Genomic DNA, 27,688 nt, shown 5'->3' on the forward strand with positions numbered 1-27,688 from the left:
AAAAATAGACTCTGGGTCTCCTGACTCCCAGTCCTCTGTCCATTCCAAGTTCACTCTCTTGTCCTGTTCCTTTCTGATTCAATATTATCAAGAATTATGGGGAGCTCTACAGCTGAGAAACATGAAGTTAAGCTACCCTTACAGAGAGACTGGACTTGTAGAGCTGATAACATCAGCATCAAGCCACAACAACAAACCAAATTTCTTAGTTAAGAGAACAAGCATGTGAGCATTTTCAATTTTTAGGTTTCCGAGAGCAATCAACATTGTTATATTCCTCTACTATCTAAAGAATCTTGCAGTATTTATCAAAAACCCAGGCTACTTCTGAAGCACATACCTCAGTAGCACTAACTACAGCAAGTTTTCTAGCAACATAGGGGGTCAGCATGCCAGCTACACTTTTCCTTATGATTGGATTTTCTGGTGTTGCTTGTTCTTCAGGCAGATACCCTCCAAGGCGACTTAGAGCACGGACACTCAGTTTGGCAAGACTGTTGGCTACTTCCTGTTACAAAAAATTAAGACGTTAAGACATTAAAATAGATCTGTTATCTTACACAGGCAACAGTACCTTTATGGAATCAAAACAGTATGGAACATATTAAGGAACAGAAAGAAAAAAAAAAAGAAACAAAAAAGTCTCTAACACTGATGTCAGAGCTTATTCTTTTATTTATATGAAAGACAATCAGAATCTATGTACTCATTTATACCTAAATACGGTATCTTGTAGATAACTGGAAGAAGCATTGGGGGATAGGGTGGGGAACAGGGATGGGTAGGTAGATCTGATCGCTAGAGGCCCATATCACAATATGAGTAATGAATGACAGTGAACAGGAAAGGACAGAGAGAAAAAAATATCTGTAAAAATCAGGTAAGTTCTCAAGTGTTTAGGGGAGCTAGCCCCAACAGCACTGTTATGATCTCCCTGTGATACACAACCATAATTTTGCAAAAATAAAGGTGTCTCTGAGTAATCGAGAAAAGATTAAGTTATGTCCAGAATATGCTATTGCAAATTCCCTTGCCTTGAATCCTTCCGGGATAAGTGGTTAAGATAAAATGTTTTGGGGCTTAAAGAGCAATAAACTTAATAATCTTGAAAAACAGTTTATGCCTTTGAGGCTTTGAGCTAGGGCTTTGCTTTGCATTAACCTATGGTATGGGTTCAAATTCAATGTTAAAGTAGTGTTAAGGTTACCTGCTGGTTTGTTTCTTCACTTTTCTGAATACCACTCTCTTCTAGTGTGTAGTCATAATTAAACAGATAACCAAGCAGATGCCACAAAATTCCAGCTTGCAATAGGTGTGTCTGTAGCCAGAAATCCACAGCAAAAGAGCTGACACATTCTACCCCAAGAGCTGCCACCCGTGGAATACTCTGAGAATAAGAATAATGGAATTACAGGATTAAAAAAAAAGCTCCCAAGAGAAAGAGGCTGTGAATGTATATCAAGCTAGCTAACTTATTGTGTGTTTACCTCCTCTTATATTTTCAATTCCAGTTTATATCTGAATCCTATATCTTTTAAAGCCTAAAATTAAAAGTAACCCCATGAAAAGACACAGAATTACTATTTTTAGAAAATTAATTAATTTTTAAATTGAAGTATAGTTGATTTACCATATTGTGTTAGTTTCAGGTGTAGAGCATAGAGATTTAATTTTTTTGCAGATTATATTCCATTATAGGTTATTATAAAACACTGAGTATAAATCCTTGTGCTATACAGTAGATCCTTATTATCTATTTTATGTATAGTAGTTTTATTTATTAATCCCATACTCCTAATTTGTCCCTTCTCACCTCCCTCTCCCTTTTCTCTTTGGTAACCACAAGTTTGTTTTCTATGTCTGAGTCTGTTTCTGTTTTGTATATACATTCATTTGTATTATTTTTTAGATTCCAAATATAAGTGATATACAGTGTCTGTCTTTCTCTGACTTATTACATTAAGCATAATATTCTCAAGATCCATTCATGTTACTGCAAATGGCAGTATTTCATTTTTTTTAATGGCTGAATAACATTCTATTGCGCACGCGCGCGCGTGTGTGTGTGTACACATCTTAAACCAATTGTCTGTTGATGGGCACTTGGGCTGTTTCCATGTCTTGGCTAGTGTAAATAGTGCTATGAACGTTGGGTGCACGTATCTTTTCAAATTAGTGTTTTCATTTTTCCAGATATGTACCCAGGAGTGGAACTGCTGGATCATATGGTAGCTCTATTTTTAGTTTTTTTAAGGAACCTCCATGCTGTTTTCCGTAGTGGCTGTACTGTACCAATTTACATTCCCATCAACAATGTATGAAGGTTCTCTTTTTTCCACATCCTCTCCAGCATTTATTATTTGTAGACTTTTTGGTGATAGCCAGTCTCACTAATGTGAGATGATAGCTCATTGTGGTTTTGATTTGTATCAGAATTACTATCTTTGAAGCTAGTTAGTGTCAAAGACTTGGGAATACAGTTTTCTTTGTTTCACTTCTTGCATTTTTAATTTTTAAAAATACTGATAAGGCATTAACAGCAATGCACGTGCTAGTGATCTTAAGTGTATCACTGATATCTTTAGTGCAGGTGTACTGTACAGATTTACTTCTTTATACCAGAGTTTGCATTCTTATTAAACACTTCTAAGGACATCAAGTAAATATAGTTGAGGACATTATTTTCATCAAATTCCTTATTTCTAGATACCTTAGCCTGGGATCAGCACCCCAATCCTGTTCTATTCCAACACAACTGTCACTCTGCCCAGTTACCTGAGAAATCACTCTCCTTCCCAGCCACCTATCACATCACCCACAGACAACTTCCCTTGGCAGTACTAGACTGGGAGGAAACAGCAAGCTCTCAGATCCCTATAGCTTTTCCACCAGGCAATGATTTGACTCTTAAGTTTCAGGTTTTACGTGGTCCTTTACTTTCATTAGATTGATTTAGTCTAGTCTTCTCTCTTGCTTCCCTGCCTCTGTTCAAATGTTCACATGAGACCAACTTCCTTCTAGATATGTCACTCTAGTCTTACTCTTTGTGGGCCAGCCCAGGAACAAAAGCCACCATTTACAGCAAGGCTTCAGTGAAAAATGTAACTTACTTGAAAATAATTTTAGGAAAACAACTAGTTAATAAATTGGGGACTGGCTACTTGACAAGAAAACCCACTGCTGACTGAATCCAGAAAGTGGGAAAGATGACCTCTACCTTGCCAAAATAGAGCACCCGACAGAGATCCCTGATGATGCCAGGCATTTCTGTGATCTTCTCTCGGCATTCTTCAAACTGAGCAGCCACACTATAGCATTTGCTTATGTGTCCACACACCTGCAGACAACACAAGAGAGAAAAAAAAAAAGTCACATGTGCATTCCTTATTTAAGACAGTGGAAATCAAATCAGCAGAGATTCGTGAATAATGCTTAATGGTATGTATGACACTCCAAAATTAAACAGAACATTTCTACTGAATTATTAGTATTTCTGGTTAAGATTCCCTATAGATGCAGGGTTGGCAAATCATGGCCGCTAAGGCTAACAGGCCAAGTCAACCCTGTTCTTGTATGGCCAGAACGCTAAGAATGGTTTTTACATTTTGAAAGAGTTGCAAAATTCACAAACAAAAATATGCAACAGACTACGTAACCTGAAAGCCTCAAATACTTACTCTCTGGCCCTTTATAAAAAGAAGTTTGCCAACCTCTGGAATAAAGTATTTTTGTCCAGAATTCTAATAATGTACTATACTTAAAAATAAGGATGGGGCTTCCCTGGTGGCACAATGGTTGACAATCCGCCTGCCGATGCAGGGGACACGGGTTCGTGCCCCGGTCTGGGAAGATCCCACATGCCGCGGAGCAGCTAGGCCTATGAGCCATGGCCGCTGAGCCTGCGCGTCCGGAGCCTGTGCTCCGCAACGGGAGAGGCCACAACAGTGAGAGGCCCACGTACCGCAAAAAAAAAAAAAAAGGATGAAACTCAAAAGCCTGTACTCGATTTGTTTTTTTTTTTGTTTTTTTTTTTGTTTTTTTTTTTTTGCGGTATGCGGGCCTCTCACTGTGTGGCCTCTCCCGTTGCGGAGCACAGGCTCCGGACGCGCAGGCCTAGCGGCCATGGCTCACGGGCTTAGTTGCTCCGCGGCATGTGGGATCTTCCCGGACCAGGGCACGAACCCGTGTCTCCTGCATCGGCAGGCGGATTCTCAACCACTGCGCCACCAGGGAAGCCCTCGATTTGTTTTATATTCTAAGTTTTGTTGGCATAAACAAAAGGCCACATAAAAAGATGCATCTACAGTGATCTTAATGAACTCCTGATGGATTTTCCATTAAAGAATTCAACAGAAAAGAAGCCAATGAAAACACTAGGGATGGGAGAGGGAGGTAGAGAAGGAAATTAAGGAAGGGGATAGAAGATAAGTGAAACAAAAACGGCAAAATGACAAATGTTTGAAGCTGAGTAAAGGGGACACAGGGATTCATTATATCATTCTCCATTTTAAGAAAAAAAATTAAGCCAACAGATTACATATGATTTAGCACAGTGGTTCTTAAAGTGTGATACACAGACCAACACCATCAGTATCACTTGGGAATTTTGTTAGAAAAGCATATTCTCACGCCCCACCCTAGACATACTGAATCAGAAACTCTGTGGGCAGGGGACCTGGAAGGCAGAGCTCAGCAACCCAGATTTTAACGAGCCCTCCAAGTGATTCTTACAGATATTAAAGTCTGAACTACTAGTCTAGCGTAACTTTCTTGGAACCATATGTTTTAGTCTTACCTGTACTGACATGTCACTTGGTTTACTAGAATGATTCAAGACAGCCACACAGCGACTAAATGCCTCTTGTAACACCTGCAGAAAAAGAAGTCAGCCATTAACTCTCCATTTTGGCTTGGAGTCTGAAAAGCCTTTTCAGGTAGGGATAAAACATTAATAACCTTTTAATATCAGAAACTTGGCAAAGAAATGTTTGCTCAATTAACATTTGTTAAATAAACAAGTAAACAAAGGACCCTTATGTTTTTTTAAGCATCCCACTATGCTATTTTGCAAGTAATATTAAGCTCACCAATTTTGAATCCAATATTCTCCAGTTCACGTTATGAAATAAAGCTCCATTTATTTTAATTTTGGTGTTATAATATAGAGAATATTGTTATCTGTTGCAATAAATTAAAGAAACTGTATCAACTGTATTTGTACTTGGTGAATTATTTATTGCTAAGAGACATACAGTTTGCCTAAACTAGCTTGAAGACAAGGACAAAGGTCATTCCATATTACCTCAATTCCATTCTCCCTTCTGAGCTCTTCAGCATTGAGGGCTGAGCAGTTAACAGTATGGAAAGCCAGCTCTGCAGCAGCAGGCAACAATGGTGATTCTTTTGAGAAAAGGAGGTCATCTGAAGTTTCCATTGTTATTGTCCTAATTAGCATAGGGTAGCCTGCATATTTATAAGGCTGTAAATCTGAAATAATCATGGTTTTAAGTTAATTTTGGCACTACGTTCAATTATATTGCCAAAAAAAGATTAAAATATGCAACATCTTAAATGTTTCCTAATTCTAGTTTATAAAAACAAATTAAACCATGTACAAATTCCTTGGATCTTTTCAACTAGCAAACTTGTTTGGTTGACTTTTCTAAAATGTTTCCACTAGAAAAAGAATATTTTCTGGTAGATTAAAACTGAACTTTGTGTATAGTGGTTTTGATCCTTTGCAGAATATCTGCTTTCTATGTTGTCCATGTGATCTTTATAACTTTTCACCTGATCACAGACAGCAAGACATAGCCAATGCACCAGAGACCCATACCTCTTTATAAAGAGATAGAAACATTTGATTTAAATGAGTGAATATTTTATATTCTGCTTTCTGAATAACAAGAGTACTTTTCTATTTTACCAGTTATCATAAAATAAATGTTTGAAAATACTGAATATAATTTGTTACTATGAATACAAAATAGAAAGTTAATTTATTAACTGTATTTGGCTAATTCCATATTTTGATAAGGAAATTTAAAAGTGAAATCTGAAATATATTGGTGCTCAATTCCTGTTCTTTTCATTCTTTTATTTTTTTAAACTAACCTATGAGGCAGAAATATGTAAATTAATTGGCTTTGACTTTATAAGTATCTCTGTCATCCCTCCTGAAATCAGCGTAAAGCTTTCTGCCTTTTGAGGATGACAAATAATCTACTTTAAATTAACTCATTTCTAAGATGGCTTAAAAAAAAAAAAACACCCCTTGGAACTGGTCCCAGTAGTCCTAACACATACATACATAAGAAGAAGAGTGAATTAATGTTAAGTTCTATCAGATCAGGACCCCCATCCCAACTTACTGAGTATAAACCCACTTTGGGAAAAGTGGAAGAGAGCCTGAAAAAACATTCTGACTTTGATAATATACCAGTGATGAGCTACAACTGCACCTTGTGGCTAATATAGATTTACAGCCAGCAAAAAACAACCAATGGTTTGAAAATGACTTCTTTAAACTCATTCTGATTAGTGATAAATGCCATATAACTAAATGCTTTACAAATGTTTTCTGTTGAGTTCATATGCAAAAGTCAATCAATTAATCACTGTTCTCTAATGACCAAGCTGCTCAATCCCTACGCTGTCCCATCCAATACTTAAACTGGAACCCTACTTGTCTTCAATTACCCAACACTCCTGCTTATCTCAGATCCCCACTGTCCTTCCTCCCTTTTCTCCCATCATCCTATAGAGCAAATGGGTCTCCCGCTTTGTGTGTAAGCCAAGTTTAGTTCCCAAGCCAATGGACACCTGCCATATTGAACCCAACTCCCACCCTCAACAGAGTCTTAAAAATTCTCAATGTGCTCCTAGCTTTCTGGCTGCTACTGTTAGGGCTACCACAAATAGCCCTGAAAACATGCTGGAGATTTCCTATAACCTGTATCCTGAAATTGAAACAGAGCAGGACCCTATGGTCCTTGTCCCCCATGTCCTCCACCTGTGCAAAAACTTTAGCCAAAGAGTAAGTTTAATCAGAGAAGTGAGGAAATACAGAAACAAAGGCAAACAGTCAAAGGAGACCAAATAATAGTTTAGTCATTAAGCAAAGTCAAGGACCTTTAGTTCCTCCTCAAAGGCTACAGATAATATTCTGAGCCATATCCTGTGAGCTGTCTTATAGATACTGAAACTCCTCCTACAAGGTGGAAGAAGTTAACTACATGATGACCAGACTGTAGCCATGACATAAGCTGCCACAATTCTGAGCACTGGCCTCAAGGAAATGGGAACAAACTGACCCTGGAACTGAAGACTAACTATATTTAAAGCAATCAAGATGACAATGGTCAGACCACCACATGACCAATTTTAAGATGACGGTCAGAGCTGACTGTACTGTTTCTGCATGTAGCCCCTTCCCTCAACCTATAAAAGCTCTTGTCCACTGGTTTGGGGTGGGGGGAATCGGCCTTTGAACAGGCAGCTGCCCTCCTTCCATCCTACCCCCTTTGTTGCTGGCATCCAAAATAAAGCAAACTTTCCTTTCCACAAACCTTGCCTCTTTATTGGCTTTTGAATGGAGAGCAGCTGGATCCCACTTTCGGTTACAAAATCACACCTATTTTTTTTTTTTTTTTTTTTTTTTTTTTTTTTTGTGGTATGCGGGCCTCTCACTGTTGTGGCCTCTCCCGTTGCGGGGCACAGGCTCCGGATGCGCAGGCCCAGCGGCCACGGCTCACGGGCCCAGCCGCTCCGCGGCATGTGGGATCTTCCCGGACCGGGGCACGAACCCGTATCCCCTGCATTGGCAGGCGGATTCTCAACCACTGCGCCACCAGGGAAGCCCAATCACACCTATTTTATCTATAAATTTTTCAAACTGTCCCACAGGATCAGAGGGTTTCGAAAGCTACCACAGGAAATGAGGTGTGAGGGATATATATGATCATTTGAAAAGTTTCTGTTGCTTTTTAAAAACCAGAACACTCTTGGTGTTTTCAGCCTTTAGAGGTTTATGGATAGGTACAGTCTTATAAAAGACATTTAATGATCCTTAAATACCAGGTCCATTTTAGATCTCATTTAATATGTTTACTGCTAAATGTCTAAAGACAAAAATTAACCAAGTACCTCCAGAGAACAGAAATGTACTTTAGGACGGAACAATGAAATCTGGTTGGAAATGTAAACTACTGAAAAACACAGGTAAGAACTGGAAGGTATAAAAACAACATTTTGGGTCTAACTACAGAAAACTACTCTTTTACTATATCTAAAATGCAATTCTAAGAGTCTTTTGCGATAATAATTAGAAATAGGCTGCAGAAACAAGAAGCATGGTAGAATTAGCTGGAGGGTAAATCAAAATTTGAGAATAACACATGCCTTACCTTCTTTATGACGGTTGAAGAGGATGCTCTGCGTTTTCAGAATTAAAATTATATTCTCTGGATCTGGTCCATCTGTTATTTTTGCTGATTTGGTACATAAAAATTCATAGGCTTTATTTACCTTTTCAAACATATCCTGTATGTAACCAAAGACAATTAACTTTTGTTAACATCTCGAATTACAACTTAGAACACAGATGATTTGTTATTTTGCCAGTAAATTCTTTGGTTACTATTTTGTTTTGTTTTTTACATAAAGGAATTCATTCCAACTGTAATATAGGTGGTATACTTTTAAGGTGAAACTACTTTTTTTTCCAAATAGTTATTCAATGATCTCAGTACCATTTACTGAAAATATTTCTTCAGTAGCTTACACCATATATGTCATATTAAACTCATACACACCAGAGATAGTTTCTGAGTTGTTATAAAAATAGTTATGATAAGAACTACTGTTTTTTTTTTTTTTTGGCGGTACGCGCGGGCCTCTCACCGCTGTGGCCTCTCCCGTTGTGGAGCTCAGGCTCCGGATGCGCAGGCGCAGCGGCCATGGCTCACGGGCCCAGCCGCTCCGCGGCACGTGGAACCCTCCCGGAGCGGGACACGAACCCACGTCCCCTGCATCGGCAGGTGGACTCCCAACCACTGCGCCACCAGGGAAGCCCAGAACTACTGTTTTTTGAGCACTATGGCAGGCACTGTGCTAAATGCTTTACATACATTATCTCACTTAATCCTCAAAACAGGCTTGTGAGCTGTGCACCCTTATTAACCTCATCTTTAAGATGTTAAATAGCTTGCCTAAAGTCACAAAGCCCATTGCTGACAGAGCTAAGACTCACACCCAGGTCTGACTCTATCTCTACTCTTAAACTACTATATTATAATGTTCCTTATCTATATGTCGATCCTTGTGCCAGTATAATATTATTTTACTATTACAGCTTTACAGAGTATTTTATCTTTTTTTTTTTTTTTTGCGGTATGCGGGCCTCTCACTGTTGTGGCCTCTCCCGTTGCGGAGCACAGGCTCCGGACGCGCAGGCGCAGCGGCCATGGCTCACGGGCCCAGCCGCTCCGCAGTATGTGGGATCCTCCCGGACCAGGGCACGAACCCGTGTCTCCTGCATCGGCAGGCAGATTCTCAACCACTGCGCCACCAGGGAAGCCCTACAGAGTATTTTAATATCTGGTAGTTTAAGTCTAGCAACTTAATTCTAATTTCAAAATTTCTTCCTATATTGTTTTCTTTCCCAGATGAATCTGAATTGCTTTAGATTTCTCAAAAAATGCCCCAGGCTTTTGATTAAAAATGCCTTAAACATATAAAAGTGGCATTTTTTCAATGCTGCCTTCCTATTCAGGAATATTGCCTGTCTCTAAAAAAAAAAAACATTAGCCCTGAATCAGTGGAAATTACTCCAAGTTTCTAGCAACAAACTATGAGTACTGTTTTTATTGCTCCTTGTCTGATTTTATCTTTTATGAATCTCCGTTGGCACTGTAGTAGGAAGCTGGAAAAGACCAGACCAGGGAATGCTGGCAGCAAATGACTTTAAGTCTGAAGCAAATTTTCTACTTTTTCATTAAGAGTGATATGAAGTTGGATGTCATTAGAAAAAAGCAAATTACCCAAAGCAATCTGGGTGGCAACGGCATCACCTACAAATGAATTAAGTTCACCCACATCCTAATTTTCAGTTATTCATGTGACTGCCCATTAGAGTTAACTCTCAAACAGACATGGGTAAGGAAAGAGAATAAAACCCCAAAGTTACTAGTCACAGGGTAGTCCCTTTGATAAAATGAGAGAAGACCATTGATGCTGAAAACTTGGGCACGTGGGTCAGAGGTTAATTAAACATATACTGGACATACATTATGAGGCAGACACAGGCGCATAAGATGAGTGTATCTTTTCTCTGGCTGAAATAATAATAAAGCAAAAGCAAGTCAACCCCAAAGCTCTAATTCCAAAGGCAGTACATACCCTCCCTTCTGGATTCTTATCAGGGTGGTACTTCTGTGCAAGTCTGAAGTAAGCTTTTCTAATCTTGCTCTCATCATGCCTACAAAATAGGAAAACTGTTTCATGAATTAAGTAAGGTATAAGAAAATATTTACACAATCATCTAAAATGATATTTTAAGAACTTTACTTTTATTGTGTATGATCATATAGTAGATATCAAAGTAAACCCAGTAAGATTTAAGTAAGCTGATTCCTATGTGTTATATTTACACATAAAAGATAAAACCTAAACATTCCCTATGCAAGGTTACCATATTCACTTCAAATTACAAAACCATATTTGGGTTTTGAAGAACTAAGAATTTTAAACTAACTTTTCAAAATGTCACTTCAAACTATAATTCTAAGTTATTTTATATCAGCCTTGTCAAAAATGAACAAATTCAGTCTATACTTAAGAAAATGTCTTTTGAACTTGTAACATATCTATTCTACTATAAAACATCACTCATGATAAATTAAATCTGCATTCTTTCCTATACATTTGTCATTTACTATTCTAGACACACTGTTGTCAAATCTCTTCCTCATGTATAACACAAACTGCAAGAAGGGGGAAGATGATACTGAAAATGACTCACGGCCCCTGTCCTTGGGGGAGATTAAGCACTTCATAAGCATCATCTATTGACATTGTAGGTGGCTTCTTTTCTACTTCCTTCTTCCAGGCATCAAGGGTATCTTTTAGAAGCTTAACCTTAAAGACAGAGAATTAAAATTTATATCTATTAAAGTAAAACTATTTCAGAATATAATTTTTAAGTTACAGAATTGCTGTGCTGTATTTATTTCAACTGACATTTTTAGGCTAACCAATTAACAGCTTTCTAAAATACAAATAACCAAAATCACCTTCTAGCACTGTTGAATGGTCAGATAGCAAGGTATTTGTTATGGGGCTATATTTTTTAAAAAGTAATATTTTATTATTTATTTATTTTTTTAAATTTATTTTTGCCCGTGTCGAGTCTTAGTTGCTGCACACAGGATCTTCGTTGAGGCATGTGGAATCCTTTGCTGCAGCAGGCAGGCTTCTCGCTAGTTGTGGTGTGTGGGTTTTTCTCTTCTCTAATTGTGACAGGCGGCTCCAGAGCACATGTGCTCTGTAGTTGTGGTGCGTGGGTTCCAGAGCATGTGAGCTCTACTTGAGGCACGAGAGCTCAGTAGTTGTGGCGCCTGGGCTTAGCTGCCCCGTGGCATGTGGGATCTTAGTTCCCTGACCGGAGATTGAACTCGCGTCCCCTGCATCGTAAGGCAGATTCTTTTACCGCTGGACCACCAGGGAAGTCCCTAAAGTGTTATTTTAATTCTCTGCCAATTTTTGTCTCTACATTTAACTGTTAAAGAAACGTTCAGAAATTACGGAAAACTTTGGAATTAGCATTCACTGTAGTAAGAGAGGAAGCAGTATATGATGGCATGCTTCTCAAGGTGATCTAACATAATTACTGGTATGCTGGTATTCAAACAAACATAAGGGATAGTGAACACAAGGGAGTCTGGGTAGGGGTGAGAAGAAAAGAGCTAATATTTGCTGCATGCCTATGTGCCAAGAAGGTATGTGCTTTACAGACTGCAGATTTAATTCTTGTATAAAATTTCAGTAATACATGAAAACACTGAGGTTCTGAGAGACAGCTGCATATTTCCCAGTAAATAAGTGATGGAGCTGGATTCAAACCTAGGTCTGACTAAAAAGCCCACACTTTTTCTACTACCTCATGTTGAATCCGGAACAAGCAGCAGTGTCTACCTGCCTTCATTTGGTCATTGCACTGTAAAGAGGCAGTGCCTGGTGGTACAAATGGAAATTGTTCTTTAGTCTTCTGATGGTAAGGGTAATGGTAAAACCTCTGCTATAGTAACAGACCAACAGGGGCACCCAGGCCTACTTTATTCTAGGCTTTCACTAGGTATCCAGGGGCTCAAGTTGGATGGGTCCCAAGGGCACTGTGACAGTAGATACTACTATACAAATGTGCAAGTCACACTTACTGCCTCCAGTGTGTGCCAGGAATATGCTGTGTTTTTTTATGTGAATTCTCACTTAATCTTACCAACCACCACACGAAATAGTTGCTATTAGTAATAGTACTATTACCATAACTGAGGCTTAGAGAAGTCAAGCGGTACACTGAATGTACATACAGAGCCATTAATGGCCAAACTGAAACTCAACCCCAGACTGCCTAACTCCAGCATCTGTGAGCTTAACGAATCTGCTATAAAGACGAGCTCCCACCAAGCTATTATAGTATGTAATTGTATTATATACATGAAATTGAGTTTGTTTTGTTTTTGTCACAAAAGATCAAGATTGTAAAGTCCTTTTACATTCCATGAAAAAACTGTCTTTCAGTTTGGGATTTACTCAAATATACTGAACTGCACAATACTTAATTAAGTAAGGAGGAATATTTAAGAAAGCTATTATCATTCTTATCACAGAAAGAAGAAATACCCAGAAGTGATTAGAGGGTTTTTTTATGGTTTAAGAAGGCAAAAATTAATCTGCTGACTTACCGGGTCTTTAATTGGCCAATCTGGAAACCGGAGTGTATCACAAAGTTGTTTGAGGTAATAAATATTACAAAATAGTTCATTTTCTAGCTGTGGGTAGTTGATAACTGGGATGGGACAATATTGATAAAGTGCTCTTGTGTTACTCTGAAGACGAGGTGTGAAATCAGCAAGATGGGCGGCAATCTTCTCTATCATAAGGCGCCTACAATTAGAAAAGTCTCCAAGCATTATGAAGGCATTATTTTATTCTATTTTAAAGAAAAGGTTAAGATAGGTAATCATTCAAGGTAATTACATGGATCTTCTTCAGAATAACTTAGTTATTGGCCTAAAATGAGAGCTTGTAAGAATGTTACTCAGTATTCTAAACTTACTATGTAAAAACACTCCATGGATATAAACTTATTTGTAATACGATCTATAAAGAAGACCATAGAGAAAAAGGCTGACAATACCAGCCCTTCTTATTGAAAATTCAGTCATTAGAAAGTCAAATGGTATGGAATCTGCATGCATGAGGGCACAGCCACGGAATCAAGTTAGCTATCACCCCAAAGAAGCTCACTGCCTGGTCTTTATTTTAGTTAACGTAGCACAACCTGGGATCTGGCCCTCAGCTAAGCAGAAAATTGATTTGCTCAGTATACAGAGAGCTACATCTTTTAGATGAGAGACTCATACTAAGCAATCTCCAGAGAAAAATATACAGAATAACTGTAATAAACATATTCATATTCCTACACATTTGTTCCCAATGAAAAATATATTTTCAATATGAAATTTGAATTTTCAAATTGAAAAATTTCAATTTTCTATATGAATATTCATACAGAATATATTCAAATTGATGGCTAGCATATGCCAAGCCTGTAGGTCAACCTATCAGAGAAGCCAAATGATGACCAGCAGGTGGCATTGTATGAGTCAGTCCAGTTATGAATGAGTAACTGACTCAGAAGATCAACTGCCATCCAGCTAAGAAGAGCAAGGGGTTCTCCAGAGAGCCAGACTTGACACTGGAACCATTAACTGCCCAGTCTTTCCTGGACAGTCTTTCCTGGACAGTGCCTGCCTGGACACTGACATCTGCTTCTGGGCCTCTCCTTTTTCTTGGTGGAAACAGGCTTTTCCTATGGCATTCCTGAGGCCTTCTCCTGCTAACCTCCAGATTATGGTCAATATGTGCTGGCTAGGGAGCCCTCATTCTAAAATGATGTGTGTATCTCTAGACTGATGCATTCCATGTGGGTATAGTTTTTAATTAGTGGAGTACAGTTCTATTTCCAAATACCCAGAAGGAGTGTCTTGACTTTATTCCTATATATCTCTTACATACATATTAATTCATAGTCTAAAAGCACCAGTGGTAATAGGCTCCACCCTTATATAAAGCTCTATTAAGGTAACGGTAATTTTGTCAAATCATCTTAGAACAGAAAAAAGCTCAGGGCCTTGTCAACAGCAGTCACTTGATTTGGCACCAATGACTACTGTAGCTTTAGATTATGTAACTAGTGAAAGGAAATCTTTTCACAGAAGTCAAACCAGATGGGAAGAGGCAAAGATTCTGTGTATAAAATACAATCAGTTGGCTATTTACCTCATTTCACTGCTCCAGATTGCTTCTGGAGTATCAAATTCTCCTAGAAAAATCTCAGAAAACTTTTCAGGCTCGTAATTTTCTAAGTAACAAACCATTGCTTCTGGTAGAATGTGCCCAAGTATACTTCTCTGAAAAATATCTTGTCCTTTCGTCTTTAAAAAAAAAAAAAAAACGTAATCAGAAATACTAAAGTTATCTTTCAGTTTTCTAATAAATGAATTGGGGTTAGAGAACATTTTAAGAAAGGAGAATAACTGGAACATACTGTTTTTATGCTTTTGAAATTTAGATTGAAAAATGGCAAAATGAGAAGTGCAAGGTGTCTGGTATAAACTGGCTTGGTATGAACTCCAAGGTGGAACTACCCCCTCTAGCCCTGCAGTAGCCTTAACCTCCTCATGGGTCAGGTGTTGCCAACATTATTTAGAACAATTAGCCTCTGACCATGTATAATAGTAATGAACAACACAAGGAAGACTGCAAAGATTTACATCAATTATTCTGTGTTACATTGCTGGCTGTAGTTCCCACCTGCACCTGCTTCTGTTTTCAAAAATAAGTCCAGAAAAATTGAGATCTTAAAGAGCCTATCCTCATGAAATGTGGCTAGAATTTAGATGGAGTATTTTTATACAAAGTAATTATAATTAACTGTACTAAGAACTCCATATTCTCTGACTGGCCAAATGAAGTCAGGCTAATGTTCATACTTATCATGCTAAATTTTTAAACTCATTTCTTTACCTGCTGGAAAAAATTCCAGCAAAAAAAAAAAAAAAAAAAGACTATAAATATTTTTCTTATTTCCTTCTAGGCAAACTGAGGATGTCTTATTCTTCTAGGGTCTGACAGAGAGACGGGAGAAAAAAAACCTAGACATGGTCTTACCACTTAGTGCAAAGACAAATTAGATGATGAATATTTTCATGCTTTGTACTAATAAAAGCCATAAATTCACTATCTGTTAAACTTTGGGGTGAAGAATTGCTTCTTCTTTAGAATACTATTTCATAATTCCTACATCTAGAGGTCTGCTATAAACAAATACTGTTTTGCTGTAATTCAAAATATTGTTAGGGAAAATGATATATATAGTTTCTCATATTATAAAATTAAAAAAATAGATTACATATGCATAACTTCACAGAAAAAAAGGAAAAAAAAAAGAATGATTAAAAGTGCCTAATGTTACATTAAGGTGGTAACAACAGGGGCAATTTTTTAAAAAACTTTATATTCTCATTTTCTATTTGTATGAAGCTATGGAAATCATACTTCCATGGGCATCACTTTTGTATTATTAGACTGTAGACAGATTACTTTCTAGGGCTTTACTGGCTGCTCTATAAAACATGCATTTTGGGTCTTGTGTCTGTTGCCAGACTGGTGTAACATTCCTTGGTTAGTCTCTTAAACAGTGGTCTAGTTTTGATTTATTCTGCTTTCAATAAAATTTGAAAATCAATGTTCCATGAAAAGCCTAACAAAATTTCAAACACAATTCAGTTATGTGTTTACAATAAATATCTCTGTAAAATGCAGGTATAAAGCTACATTTTGTCAGAGCTACCCGGATAAGTCTTATCTTTTTTTTGGATTCCTACTTTTCCTCCCCAGTAAAATAGCAAGAATACTTGAGAGCACTTGAAAAATTAAGTAGCTTCAAAAACGAAACCTAGCACTTCTAACATGTTGGGATATGAACAAAAAGAAGGTGGAAGTCTTACTGAATCTGACCTGACTATATGAGACTCAGATATATACTGAATTATTTACGAACATTACTAACGTAAATTTTACACAAAGGGAACAAATTATATTCATAGTAATGTCAGGTTATAATTCATATCTACAATTTAATTATTAATTCTAATAGGCAACATTTATTTTCATTTAAAAAATATTAGCTTAGACGTTCTATGTGCAAGGTACCACAAGGAATGCAAAAAATAAAACAATACCTGCCCTCAAGTGCTAATAAGGAAAGGAAGGAAGGAAAATTCACAGCTAAGGAAACTTTAGAGCCAAGACAGCTTCCCCAGTATTAAGTCACGTATTCAGAGGATTAGTTTGCCTTACCTCCTCTGACTTGAAAGCCTGTTTGGTATGTGTGTACTTCAAAAATCTAGGGAAAAAAAAATTCTTATCAGGTATAGGAACTGATTTAGATTTAGTAACCTTAGTTTTCTAAGACCAGATTTTTTTTTTTAAGTAGAGTTGATTTATAATGTTGTGCCAGTCTCTGCTGTACAGCAAAGTGACTCATACACATATAGACATTCTTTTTTAAATATTCTTTTCCATTATGTTTTATCATAGGATATTGAATATAGTGCCCTGTGCTATACATAGGACCTTGTTGTTTAAGACCAGATCTTTTATATGTAAATAAGAGCCACAAAAGGCAACTTGTAAATCCATATTCCCAAACAGTTTAATTTCTAATTAAGGCAAGAACTTAAATGAATTAGAAAAAAATTTAAATTATGGTCATATTACAGTTATGTAATAATATAAAAAATTTACTCAATTTTAAGAAAAATGTAAAACTGTATATCATATGAATATAGTTATATTAAATCTGTATGATTAAAATATTAGATGATGATACAATTCTTAGATGTGGTAAAATGGTATAATTCTAAATTATTTTTCCCCTATTCTTTTTTTTTTATTTTTTTTTAAATTTTTGGCTGCATTGGGTCTTCGTTGCTGTGCGTGGGCTTTCTCTCGCTGTGGTGAGCAGGAGCTACTCTTCGTTGCGGTGCATGGGCTTCTCATTACAGTGGATTCTCTTGTTGCGGAGCACGGGCTCTAGGCACACGGCTTCAGTAGTTGTGGCATGTGGGCTCACTAGTTGTGGCTCGTGGGCTCTAGAGTGCAAGCTCAGTAGCTGTGGTGCAAGGGCTCAGTTGCGCTGTGGCATGTGGGATCTTCCCAGACCAGGGCTCGAACCCGTGTCCCCTTCATTGGCAGGCAGATTCTTAACCACTGCGCCACCAGGGAAGTCCTCCCCTGTTCTTCTTTCAAATTTTCAGACATATAAACAGCTCTTATAATGAAAAATTTAATAAATGCAATGATATGCTCACAAACAATTAATTTAATAAATCTGTCCATGTACAATTCAAGTAATTTCAAATAGATTATCACTAGAGCTCTTACCGAGCAACAGGAAGCACATTGGAACCTGTATACATCATGATAAAGAAAAATACTCCACTAAGATAAAGTCGAGGTAACTGTGGGTTATCTTGCATAATACGATATAACAAAACTGCAACCTTCTCAACAAGGATAGGGTCAAAGGTCAGCAATAGCTAAAAAAAAAAAAAAAGAAATAAAATGTCTTTGGTTATTGGGCTGTAAAAAACTTGCAACATCACCATTCATCTTAGGTTTATGCATTTCATGTGCTGGGGTTACAGTTTCTCATAAGTAGTGTAACAAAATAAAAATCAGACTCAGTATGCTTGTCTACCAGGTTCTAAACAGATTTGAAAAATATTTTATAGCATCTAATGCAGAGATAGTAAAATATTAATAAAGAATTGATCAAAACTTATTCATAAAAAGTACAAACATGCCTGAAGCTGCTTTGTCATGATTATAGATAAAATTATTTCCTGTGCAGGAATCTTCCTGAATGGACTTCTCTGTTAATGACAAAAGAAGAAAAAAAAAAAGTAGCTACCCTTTGGGTTAGTTTCAGGTCAGCTGATTTGAAATGAAGCATCCTCTGAAGACTATCTGAGAATTCAAAGAGCTGAGCAGAGAACAGCTTTCAGTGAAACAGCACTATAAAATAGATCTACAAGTGAGGTAGAAGGCAAGAGGGTAACCAAATACCAGTAGTGCCACTACCAGAAAGTACCAAGTGATGTGGTTTACAGAAATCTGAACTAGCAACACTGAAGGAACTATCTGGGATCACTGGAATGAATCTGGGCTAATAAAAAAAAGATACAGTATTGCTATGACTAAACACCTGATAAAACTTATTAAATTTCTTTAATAAAAGTGGCATTTCAATTTCCTATAAACACTTACTTCTGAAGAATTCCCAATTTGGAGTCAAATGCTACCAGTAAAAAATTACAGTAACAAGTACTAGCTCAGATTAGGGGTCAAAGTTCTAGATTCAGTGTATAAGACTGAATAGCCATATGTCTTTAAATAAATAATTTAAATTTCTCTGTTTTTGGTGTCTTACCTATTCAACAAGGTATTAGATTATACATAGTAAAACAGTACTATGATATACTTTACAAAAGAAAAACTGAGATATAATAACACAGGATTTTCCCTAGCGTTAATGGTGTTTGTGTTTAAGACTTGACATCACTCTAACAAAAATACAGGAATTAACAGGCAACAACCTAGAATATTTGAAATTGTGACTATATTAGAAAACCTAGGACATTCATTCACTGTATCTTAGATGACTCTAAAAATTCTGGAGCTATATCAGATGGTAAAACTGGTGATTGCTCTTACAGTCAAATGATGTACAGAAATCTGTACCAAGCAATGTAGATAGATAATGTTCCTAAAAACCGCTACAACTGCCTAACTGTGCTTAGCAAGAATAAGGCATCCCAGAATGTAGAAAATTGAGGGAAAACAAAAACAGCTTCTAAGAAATGTTTTTTTGAACTCAGTACAAAAAAATATGGGAGGCATATACTGTTAAAAGCAGCTAGGTTTATCAGTAAATTTCTTCAATCATCCTACTTGTTCAGTTACTATTAAAAATTTTTGTTAAATAAAATAATCTTCCCCCCAAAGTTTCATGTTACACTGACCACATCTCTTAAAATCTGTTTTTCAGTCAATCCTCCCTGGCCTGAAATTCAACCTTGCTTGCATTTACTTCTTTCCTTTCAGTTTCATAAGTCTTGGGAAAATGTTTGGGAGAGATAGATTTTCTAGGCACAGTCCTTTCTCTACAGGAGAGAGGCCGGGATAGAAAACAAATCCCTCTCCTTGTACCACCTCACATATGCAGCTGCAGACACACATAGGCCAGGGTGGTAGTGGCTTTCATTTAAGCCTCTGAAAAGAAACGCCCACAACAGAAAAGGGCACAAATGTTGAAATGCTGGTATACTTAAATAACAGAAGTTGCGGAAAATTCTTTTAAAAGTTGATAAGGCACTGTCATATTCAGAAGCCTTTTTCGTTACCAGTGACTTTCACTATTGGTGAATGTAAAAATATACTGAGTAACTCTCCTCTCCCTTTTCACACCAATGTACAACTGAGAGATACAAATGGCACAAGTTACTCACATATTTTAAAGCCATACCATGTACGGTTAATACAAAAAAATTAGATTTGACAGAATAATCCATAGACAGGAGAGAAACAGTGACCTGACATCTCTGCGACCTGACTCAGGGCTCATCTGGAGTTTAAATAGCTTAATTCCCAAAATGCAGAATAAGAAAGAAAAGATACTTAGTATATCCTACATAATTTCAACTCAAATCCATGAAAACATATAACTGAGAAGACTCAAATACTCTGAGGCAAGCTGACAAGACTGCTGTAACTATTTCTTAAGATGTAACCCACCATGTCCACATCTGTGGGATGCTGGTGTGCTTCCCAGTACCCCTAACCACATCAACATGCACCACAAACTGTCACCTTTCAGTTATTACAATGTTGTGATTTTTAAGAACAGATAATAAATAAAACCTTTTGAGAATAATTCTGGAGCCTGGAAGCTTCCCATGTCTAGGCTCTTGGATGCACAACCTTCCACAGTATATTCAGAATATCAACTCAGTTAGGAGTAAGTGAGGTAAGTATAATTCAGGCTTTTTGAAAATGGAACAGATTACAATAAGACAAAGACTGGGGCTCACAATAAAGTTAAATAAGGGAAAATGATTCTTAAAATACTGTTCCTATTTATAACATAAAAGTAACTTACCTGAATAATATGGGGAAGGCAAGCATTGTCTGACAGCAGCCTTTTCACTCTAGGTAAAGGTCGAATGATGGCATTATCTTGATCCCTAGAAAAACATTTTTTTACGGTCAACATTTAATATATTTATTAAAATTTGTATGTTCAGAGCATATGATATTCTACTAGGCATGAAGCATGTTACCTTACATTTTTGTTAATGAAGACTAAGCTCTCATACAGCTGGGAACATGATTAGGTATTTTGGTTTAAATCTATTTGGCTGCTTAATATGACTTCATTTCCTTCCATAAGATTTCCTTGAAAAACAGTACCCTAGAACAGCCAGAGACTCTTATTTATTATTTAAACTTGGTGTTTTCCAACACACTGTCAGTGGATATTCCCCCCAAAGGGCATATCAAACTTTTTCAATAAATGTAAACCTTAATTTAACTACTCTCAGTATTTTCCAAGTGTAGCCTCAATTTTAGTTCTACATTACTTCTAAATACTAATTGTATGTTTTTAAGCCTGATCTGAATTTTAAAGAGAACTGGAACTATAAAAGCCTCGAATGCTATAAAATTAACAATTACTCATTAAATTCCATCACAAAGTATCTTTACTATAGTAATAAAACAAGACGATATATATGCAATTTTTTTTTTTTTTCCCTGTACGTAGGCCTCTCACTGTTGTGGCCTCTCCCGTTGCGGAGCACAGGCTCTGGATGCACAGGCTCAGCAGCCATGGCTCACGGGCATAGCCACTCGGCAGCATGTGGGATCTTCCCGGACTGGGGCATGAACCCATGTCCCCTGCGTCGGCAGGCAGATTCTCAACCACTGCGCCACCAGGGAAGCCCTATATGCAAATTTTGATTGAAAAGTTTGAAAGATTGGAAAGTTCCATGCAAGGGTTATAACTATGACTATCACTGGATAACAAAGTCTCACCTTCACTAGTCAAGAGGGGCAAGATGTGGGCCTAGACTCATGTTCTTAAACCAGGAGAGGCTAACCTAACAGATCAGAAGCAGGCACTAGGCACTCACCACTGGTCTATGAACTACAGTGTTCATTTCAAAACTTTCATACCTGATTCAATGAATATGACAATTGTTACTGTTGCTAGAGAGCTGCTGGTAAGTCTCAATTTTGTAACATTATTTGAAGTTTCCCAGAGAAAGTTGCTTTTTAGCTTACTTCATCAATAAAATTTGCAAATTATTTCTTTGTATCTTGTTTCAAAAAGCTCCAAAATCCAAAGCAGCATTCCCCCAAAGCCACAAATAGAAAACCTTTGCTCTAAGTCACTAGAACAATCCCATGCCTTAGCAAGCACCCATACAAATGGGTAGAACAAGATGTTTTAGAGTCCTTGTTAACCACGGAAATGTTCAATTACATTTTACCTGCTTGGAAAATATCCACACATTGTGATCAACATGTTCAATATAAGGGTAGCAAGGTCAGTTTCATTTAGTACAGCCTGCCCACTGGCTAACAGACACCACTTAAGCTGAGGTATTGCCTGAAGTGGTCGCCATCCATCCATGCCTTGAGCCCAGCATCTGGTTTTTGCATTTAACATTCCTTTGGTCCACAATTCTTGCATCTAAATGAATGGAAGGCATCATTATTACAAGCAGACCAAACAAAATGAAAACGTTTGCTAATGTTTTCTATTTTACAGAAAATACCAACTGAATTATGAAATACACATGCAAATTCACTATTAGAAAACAACAGACTTCTGTTGACAGGCCTTCAGGAACTCAAATTTGGCTGCTAACAGAAAATAACCATTTAGTTGGCCAAACTGCAGAGCATAAGGAACACTGGAAAAAATAAACACCATAGGCAGAGTATAAACCAACCAAATTATATATAAGTGGAAGGCTGGTCGTCTATAAAACTATCTTTGACTAAATTCCGACTGAGCCTGGGAAGCCAAGAATTAGAAGCCAAGTTGGCAGGACCAAACGTCACCAGATATTAATTAAGATGGAAATTGCCTTTGGACTGTATAGACAATTTTCAATGAATTTAAGACTGTATATTAAAACCTACCTGTTCATACCATAAAGAAGCATTATAGCTTTACATAATTATTATACAAAAGTCATTAAAAACCTGAGCTCTACTTCCATAACTTTTATTTTATTTTTAATTTTTAAAATTAATTATTTTTTAATTGAAGTATAGTTGTTTATAATGCGTTAATTTCTGCTATATAGCAAAGTGATTCAGTTATACATCTATACATTCTTTTTATATTCTTTTCCATATGGTTTATCCCAGAACATTGAATATCGTTCCCTGTGCTATACAGTAGGACCTTGTTTATCCATTCTACATATACTAGTTTGCATCTGATAACCCCAAACTCCCACTACATCCCTCCCCCCACTCCCCCTCTCCCTTGGCAACTACAAGTCTGTTCTCTATGCCTGTGAATCTGTTTGTTTCATAAATAAGTTCATTTATATCATATTTTAGATTCCTCATATAAGTGATATCATATGGTATCTTTCTCTTTCTGACTTACTTCACTTAGTATGATAATCTCTAGTTGCACTCATGTTGCTGCAAATGGCATTATCTTGTTCTTTTTTATGGCTGAGTAATATTCCATCGTATATATGTACCACATCTTCTTTATCCACTCAACTGTCAGTGGACATTTAGGTTGTTTCCATGTCTTGGCTATTGTGAATAGTGCTGCTATAAACATAGGGGTGCACATATCTATTTGCATTATAGTTTTGTCTGGATATATGCCCAGGAGAGGGATTGCTGGATCATATGGCAACTCTGTTTTCAGTTTTTTGAGGAACCTCCACACTGTTTTCCACAGTGGCTGTACCAGCTTACATTCCCACCAACAGTGTAGGAGTGTTCCCTTTTCTCCACACACTCTCTAGCAAATGTTATTTGTAGACTTTTTAATGATGTCCATTCTGACTGGTATGAGGTGGTATCTTATTGCAGTTTTGATTTGTATTTCTCTAATAATTAGCAGTGTCATAACAACATCTTTTAAACAGTAAGATTTGAAGACATGATTTTGTGTGTGTGTCTGTCTAGAAATACAAGTCATCTCGTCCTTTATGTGGAAATAGAATGACAGAGTCCTTGGAGCTGATGACAGTAAATCAAATCATAGATTTAAAATATTCCACATCTCTATATGCGCTATCAGGAGGACATAAAAAATGGCTAAGACTTCCATGAAAAGTTTCTCCAAAACACATACCTCATGAAATCCATATGGGCCACTCCTTTCTTTGTCTGCATTGCCAAAGTACCATTCCTTTTCACTCTCTCTTTTCATATTTGGAGCAGCTTCGATTACATTGCTCTAAGTTTTAAAAAGATTAAGTTATTTTTCAAGGCAGAAATCTAAGGGGGCAGATGTCATAAAAAGTTACACAGTACTAATTTCTTGAGTTTATATTTCTTTAGAAATCCATCTAAAATTTTAAGTGACCCGATTTTAAGAGTTAAGGATTAGATGCCTAAACTAATAGTCCAAAAATGCTATTTCCTTATTATGCATTTGAAGTAAACAGTTTCCTAAATTCACTTGGCAATCTAAGCTAAACTCTAAGACATCTATATTCCAGATGGTCATTAATAAATTCTCAGGACACTAAAATTTTAGTAGCAAAGAATGTTGCAAATAGCTATATAATCAAACATATACCATTAACCAAAACCACAATGCTCAAAAATACTAAAGTTCTTTTGAAAGAAAAAAACCCACTCCAACTAAAAGTTTCAATAAATACCTGAGATCAAAGAGTTAAAATGCTAACAGGAAAGTTTTTAGTGGTTTTAAACACTTACTTTCAATTTACTACCCTCATGACAGATAATTCTTATAATTTCATTTATCAATGTTTATAAGAATCTAGGATAGAATATTTATGTACTTAGTATATTTTATTAAAACATGATTTTAAATACCCTCATTACCATCAGCTTTCAGTTAGATTCATATAGAGAGCTACAGCAAAGTGGTTAAGAGCATAGACCTCCGAGTTCTAACTCTGGCTCTGTCCTTTATTAGGTGACCCTGGACAACATACTCTCTGTTCCTCACTTTCCTCATCTGTCAAATGGGAGGGCTGTTGTGGGGTTTAAAGAGTTAATATATTATGTGTACCAGAACAGTATCTGGTACACTATAATACAAGTATTATGATTACTATTATTTGTACCTGATAATAGAAAATGCCATGTCCTAATATTCAAATAGCACTTTTGTATACAATTTTGCCAAAACATGACACAGCTCCTCAAACAAGGAGATTAAACAAAAATTTAACATTAACACCAAAAATATCACCAATGAGCCAAGTATAGATCCCTTCTAAAAGTTAGGTATCAGAAGAGGCCTTTAGGTAGAGACCTGCAGCTCTGTCCTCTTACTGACTGGTTTCAATAAGGCCTCCAGATTCCTCAAGGCAAAGCATACTCTCAGTGGATGTCAATGCTGAATGTTCTAGTTACATAACTGATGGATTCAGTTTAAATCCTAAAGGACATATTGCCTCAAAATAAGCCACATTAGAGATGCAGTTACTTTAAAAGACAAAAGAGACATCAGAAAAACAAAACTGGATCATCATTGTCCATTTTGGTTATTTCACTTTTTGTGTGTGTGACTTAATCTCCCAAGCATTAGTGCTATCACAGTTATTAGAGAAGTAGATTCATGGCCAGACACCCTGACATATTTTCAGATTTGTATGATTCTTTTGATCCTAAATTTGTACTCAAAGAATGTTAAACTTATAAAATCTAGATAAGCATACATACTTGCAGTGGTACTGTAGCTCGGTTTACATGGAGATGTGCAAGGGTAAGCAAGTCCACAAGGATTCTAATTCCATTTGAATCCATGAGGTCCTTAACATTTTTCTGGAAAACAGAAAAAAAATTATGTTTACATAATTTAAAATCTTTCTCTCAAATAGATATTACTACCTAAAAGGCTCTCAAACAAGAGAATATTTGGAATCTCTTTGGAAAAACTGGCACATAACTGGTCTTACTCAGTATTTTCAGGATTTTGTGTTCAAGAAAGCATAAATTTAGATAAAAATTAAAAAGGCAAAACTAGGGCTTCCCTGGTGGCACAGTGGTTTAGAGTCTGCCTGCCGATGCAGGGGACATGGGTTCGTGCCCCGGTCTGGGAGGATCCCACATGCCGCGGAGCAGCTGGGCCCGGGAGCCACGGCCGCTGAGCCTGCTTGTCCGGAGCCTGCGCTCCGCAACGGGAGAGGCCACAACAGCGAAAGGCCCACGTACCACAAAAAAGAAAAAAAAAAAAAGGCAAAACTATACTACAGAGAGATCATATAAATAATTTTTCCTTGGGCTTCCCTGGTGGTGCAGTGGTTAAGAATCTGCCTGCCAATGCAGGGGATATGGGTTCAAGCCCTGGTCTGGGAAGATCCCACATGCTGTGGAGCAACTAAGCCCATGTGCCACAACTACTGAGCCTGCACTCTCTAGAGCCTGTGAGCCACAGCTACTGAGCCCACATGCCACAACTACTGAAGCCCACACGCCTAGAGCCCATGCTCCCCAACAAGAGAAGCCACTACAATGAGAAGCCCACACACTGCAATGAAGAGTAGCCCCTGCTTGCCACAAATAGAGAAAGCCCATGTGCAGCAATGAAGACCCAATGCAGCCGAAAATTAATTAATTAATTAAATTAATTTTAAAAAGAATAAAAAGAATTTTTACTTAAATATATTCTAAGCAAAACAAAATAAAATAAAAATAAATAAATTAAAGCCTGGAGGGAATGACACCCAGGATAAACTCTCCGGTTCTACAATTATCCTGCACTTTTTCAATGTCTTTTTGGTAATAAATATTGTGTACTCAGAAATAGAATCCAGTACATTAAAAAACTTTTTAAAGTTCCAGTTTGTTTTTGTAAGCAAGATAAAAACTAGTAATTTCTTAGAAGTTTGGAAGAGATTATAATTTAAATTTTCCTAGGACTTACTCATTTTATTTCATTTAAAAACATCTGCATTATTTACTAAAAGTGAGAATAAAATTAAGCAAGTCAGTGTTGGTTTCAAAAATGAATATTTGATAAAATTGATAAACCATTAGCCAGACTCATAAAGAAAAAAAAGGAGAAGACTCAAATCAATAGAATTAGAAATGAAAAAGGAGATGTAACAACTGACACTGCAGAAATACAAAAGATTATTAGAGACTACTACAAGCAACTCTATGCCAATAAAATGGACAACCTGGAAGAAATGGACAAATTCTTAGAAATGCACAACCTGCCGAGACTGAACCAGGAAGAAACAGAAAATATGAACAGACCAATCACAAGCACTGAAATTGAAACTGTGATTAAAAATCTTCCAACAAACAAAAGCCCAGGACCAGATGGCTTCACAGGTGAATTCTATCAAACATTTAGAGAAGAGCTAACACCTATCCTTCTCAAACTCTTCCAAAAGATAGCAGAGGGAGGAACACTCCCAAACTCATTCTATGAGGCCAACATCACCCTGATACCAAAACGAGACAAAGATGTCACAAAGAAAGAAAACTACAGGCCAATATCACTGATGAACATAGATGCAAAAATCCTCAACAAAATACTAGCAAACAGAATCCAACAGCACATTAAAAGGATCATACACCATGATCAAGTGGGGTTTATTCCAGGAAGGCAAGGATTCTTCAATATACGCAAATCAATCAACGTGATACACCATATCAACAAACTGAAGGAGAAAAACCATATGATCATCTCAATAGATGTAGAGAAAGCTTTTGACAAAATTCAACACCCATTTATGATAAAAACCCTGCAGAAAGTAGGCATACAGGGAAATTTCCTCAACATAATAAAGGCCATATATGACAAACCCACAGCCAGCATTGTTCTCAATGGTGAAAAACTGAAACCATTTCCACTAAGATCAGGAACAAGACAAGGTTGCCCACTATCACCACTCTTATTCAACCTAGTTTTGGAAGTTCTAGCCACAGCATTCAGAGAAAACAAAGAAATAAAAGGAATCCAAATAGGAAAAGATGAAGTTAAGCTGTCACTGTTTGCACATGACATGAAACTATACATAGAGAATACTAAGGATGCTACCAGAAAACTACTAGAGCTAATCAATGAATTTGGTAAAGTAGCAGGATA

General features: G+C 37.0%; 1 protein-coding gene across 3 annotated transcripts in view; it reads right to left on the bottom strand.

The window, feature by feature from the left end:
- The window catches only part of DNAJC13 (DnaJ heat shock protein family (Hsp40) member C13), a 127,724-nt gene that overhangs the window by 29,328 nt on the left and 70,708 nt on the right, over positions 1 to 27,688 (bottom strand). For all 3 annotated transcript variants that reach the window (XR_010840634.1, XM_059064174.2, XM_067033783.1), the window contains 16 exons: positions 25,312 to 25,413; positions 23,744 to 23,848; positions 21,900 to 22,102; positions 20,507 to 20,591; positions 17,731 to 17,885; positions 16,645 to 16,690; positions 14,563 to 14,717; positions 12,963 to 13,164; positions 11,021 to 11,136; positions 10,399 to 10,477; positions 8,406 to 8,541; positions 5,303 to 5,487; positions 4,796 to 4,870; positions 3,218 to 3,337; positions 1,208 to 1,387; positions 341 to 508 (listed from right to left, as the gene is read on the bottom strand). Coding sequence is in view for 2 of the 3 variants with exons in the window: in XM_059064174.2 (XP_058920157.1) it covers positions 341 to 508; positions 1,208 to 1,387; positions 3,218 to 3,337; positions 4,796 to 4,870; positions 5,303 to 5,487; positions 8,406 to 8,541; positions 10,399 to 10,477; positions 11,021 to 11,136; positions 12,963 to 13,164; positions 14,563 to 14,717; positions 16,645 to 16,690; positions 17,731 to 17,885; positions 20,507 to 20,591; positions 21,900 to 22,102; positions 23,744 to 23,848; positions 25,312 to 25,413 (2,112 nt within the window). In the remaining variant the exon portion in view is untranslated. The remainder of the gene's footprint in view (positions 1 to 340; positions 509 to 1,207; positions 1,388 to 3,217; positions 3,338 to 4,795; positions 4,871 to 5,302; positions 5,488 to 8,405; positions 8,542 to 10,398; positions 10,478 to 11,020; positions 11,137 to 12,962; positions 13,165 to 14,562; positions 14,718 to 16,644; positions 16,691 to 17,730; positions 17,886 to 20,506; positions 20,592 to 21,899; positions 22,103 to 23,743; positions 23,849 to 25,311; positions 25,414 to 27,688) is intronic.

Source organism: Kogia breviceps, chromosome 5, assembly GCF_026419965.1.
Source record: "Kogia breviceps isolate mKogBre1 chromosome 5, mKogBre1 haplotype 1, whole genome shotgun sequence".
In the NCBI taxonomy this organism is placed as follows: domain Eukaryota; kingdom Metazoa; phylum Chordata; class Mammalia; order Artiodactyla; family Physeteridae; genus Kogia; species Kogia breviceps.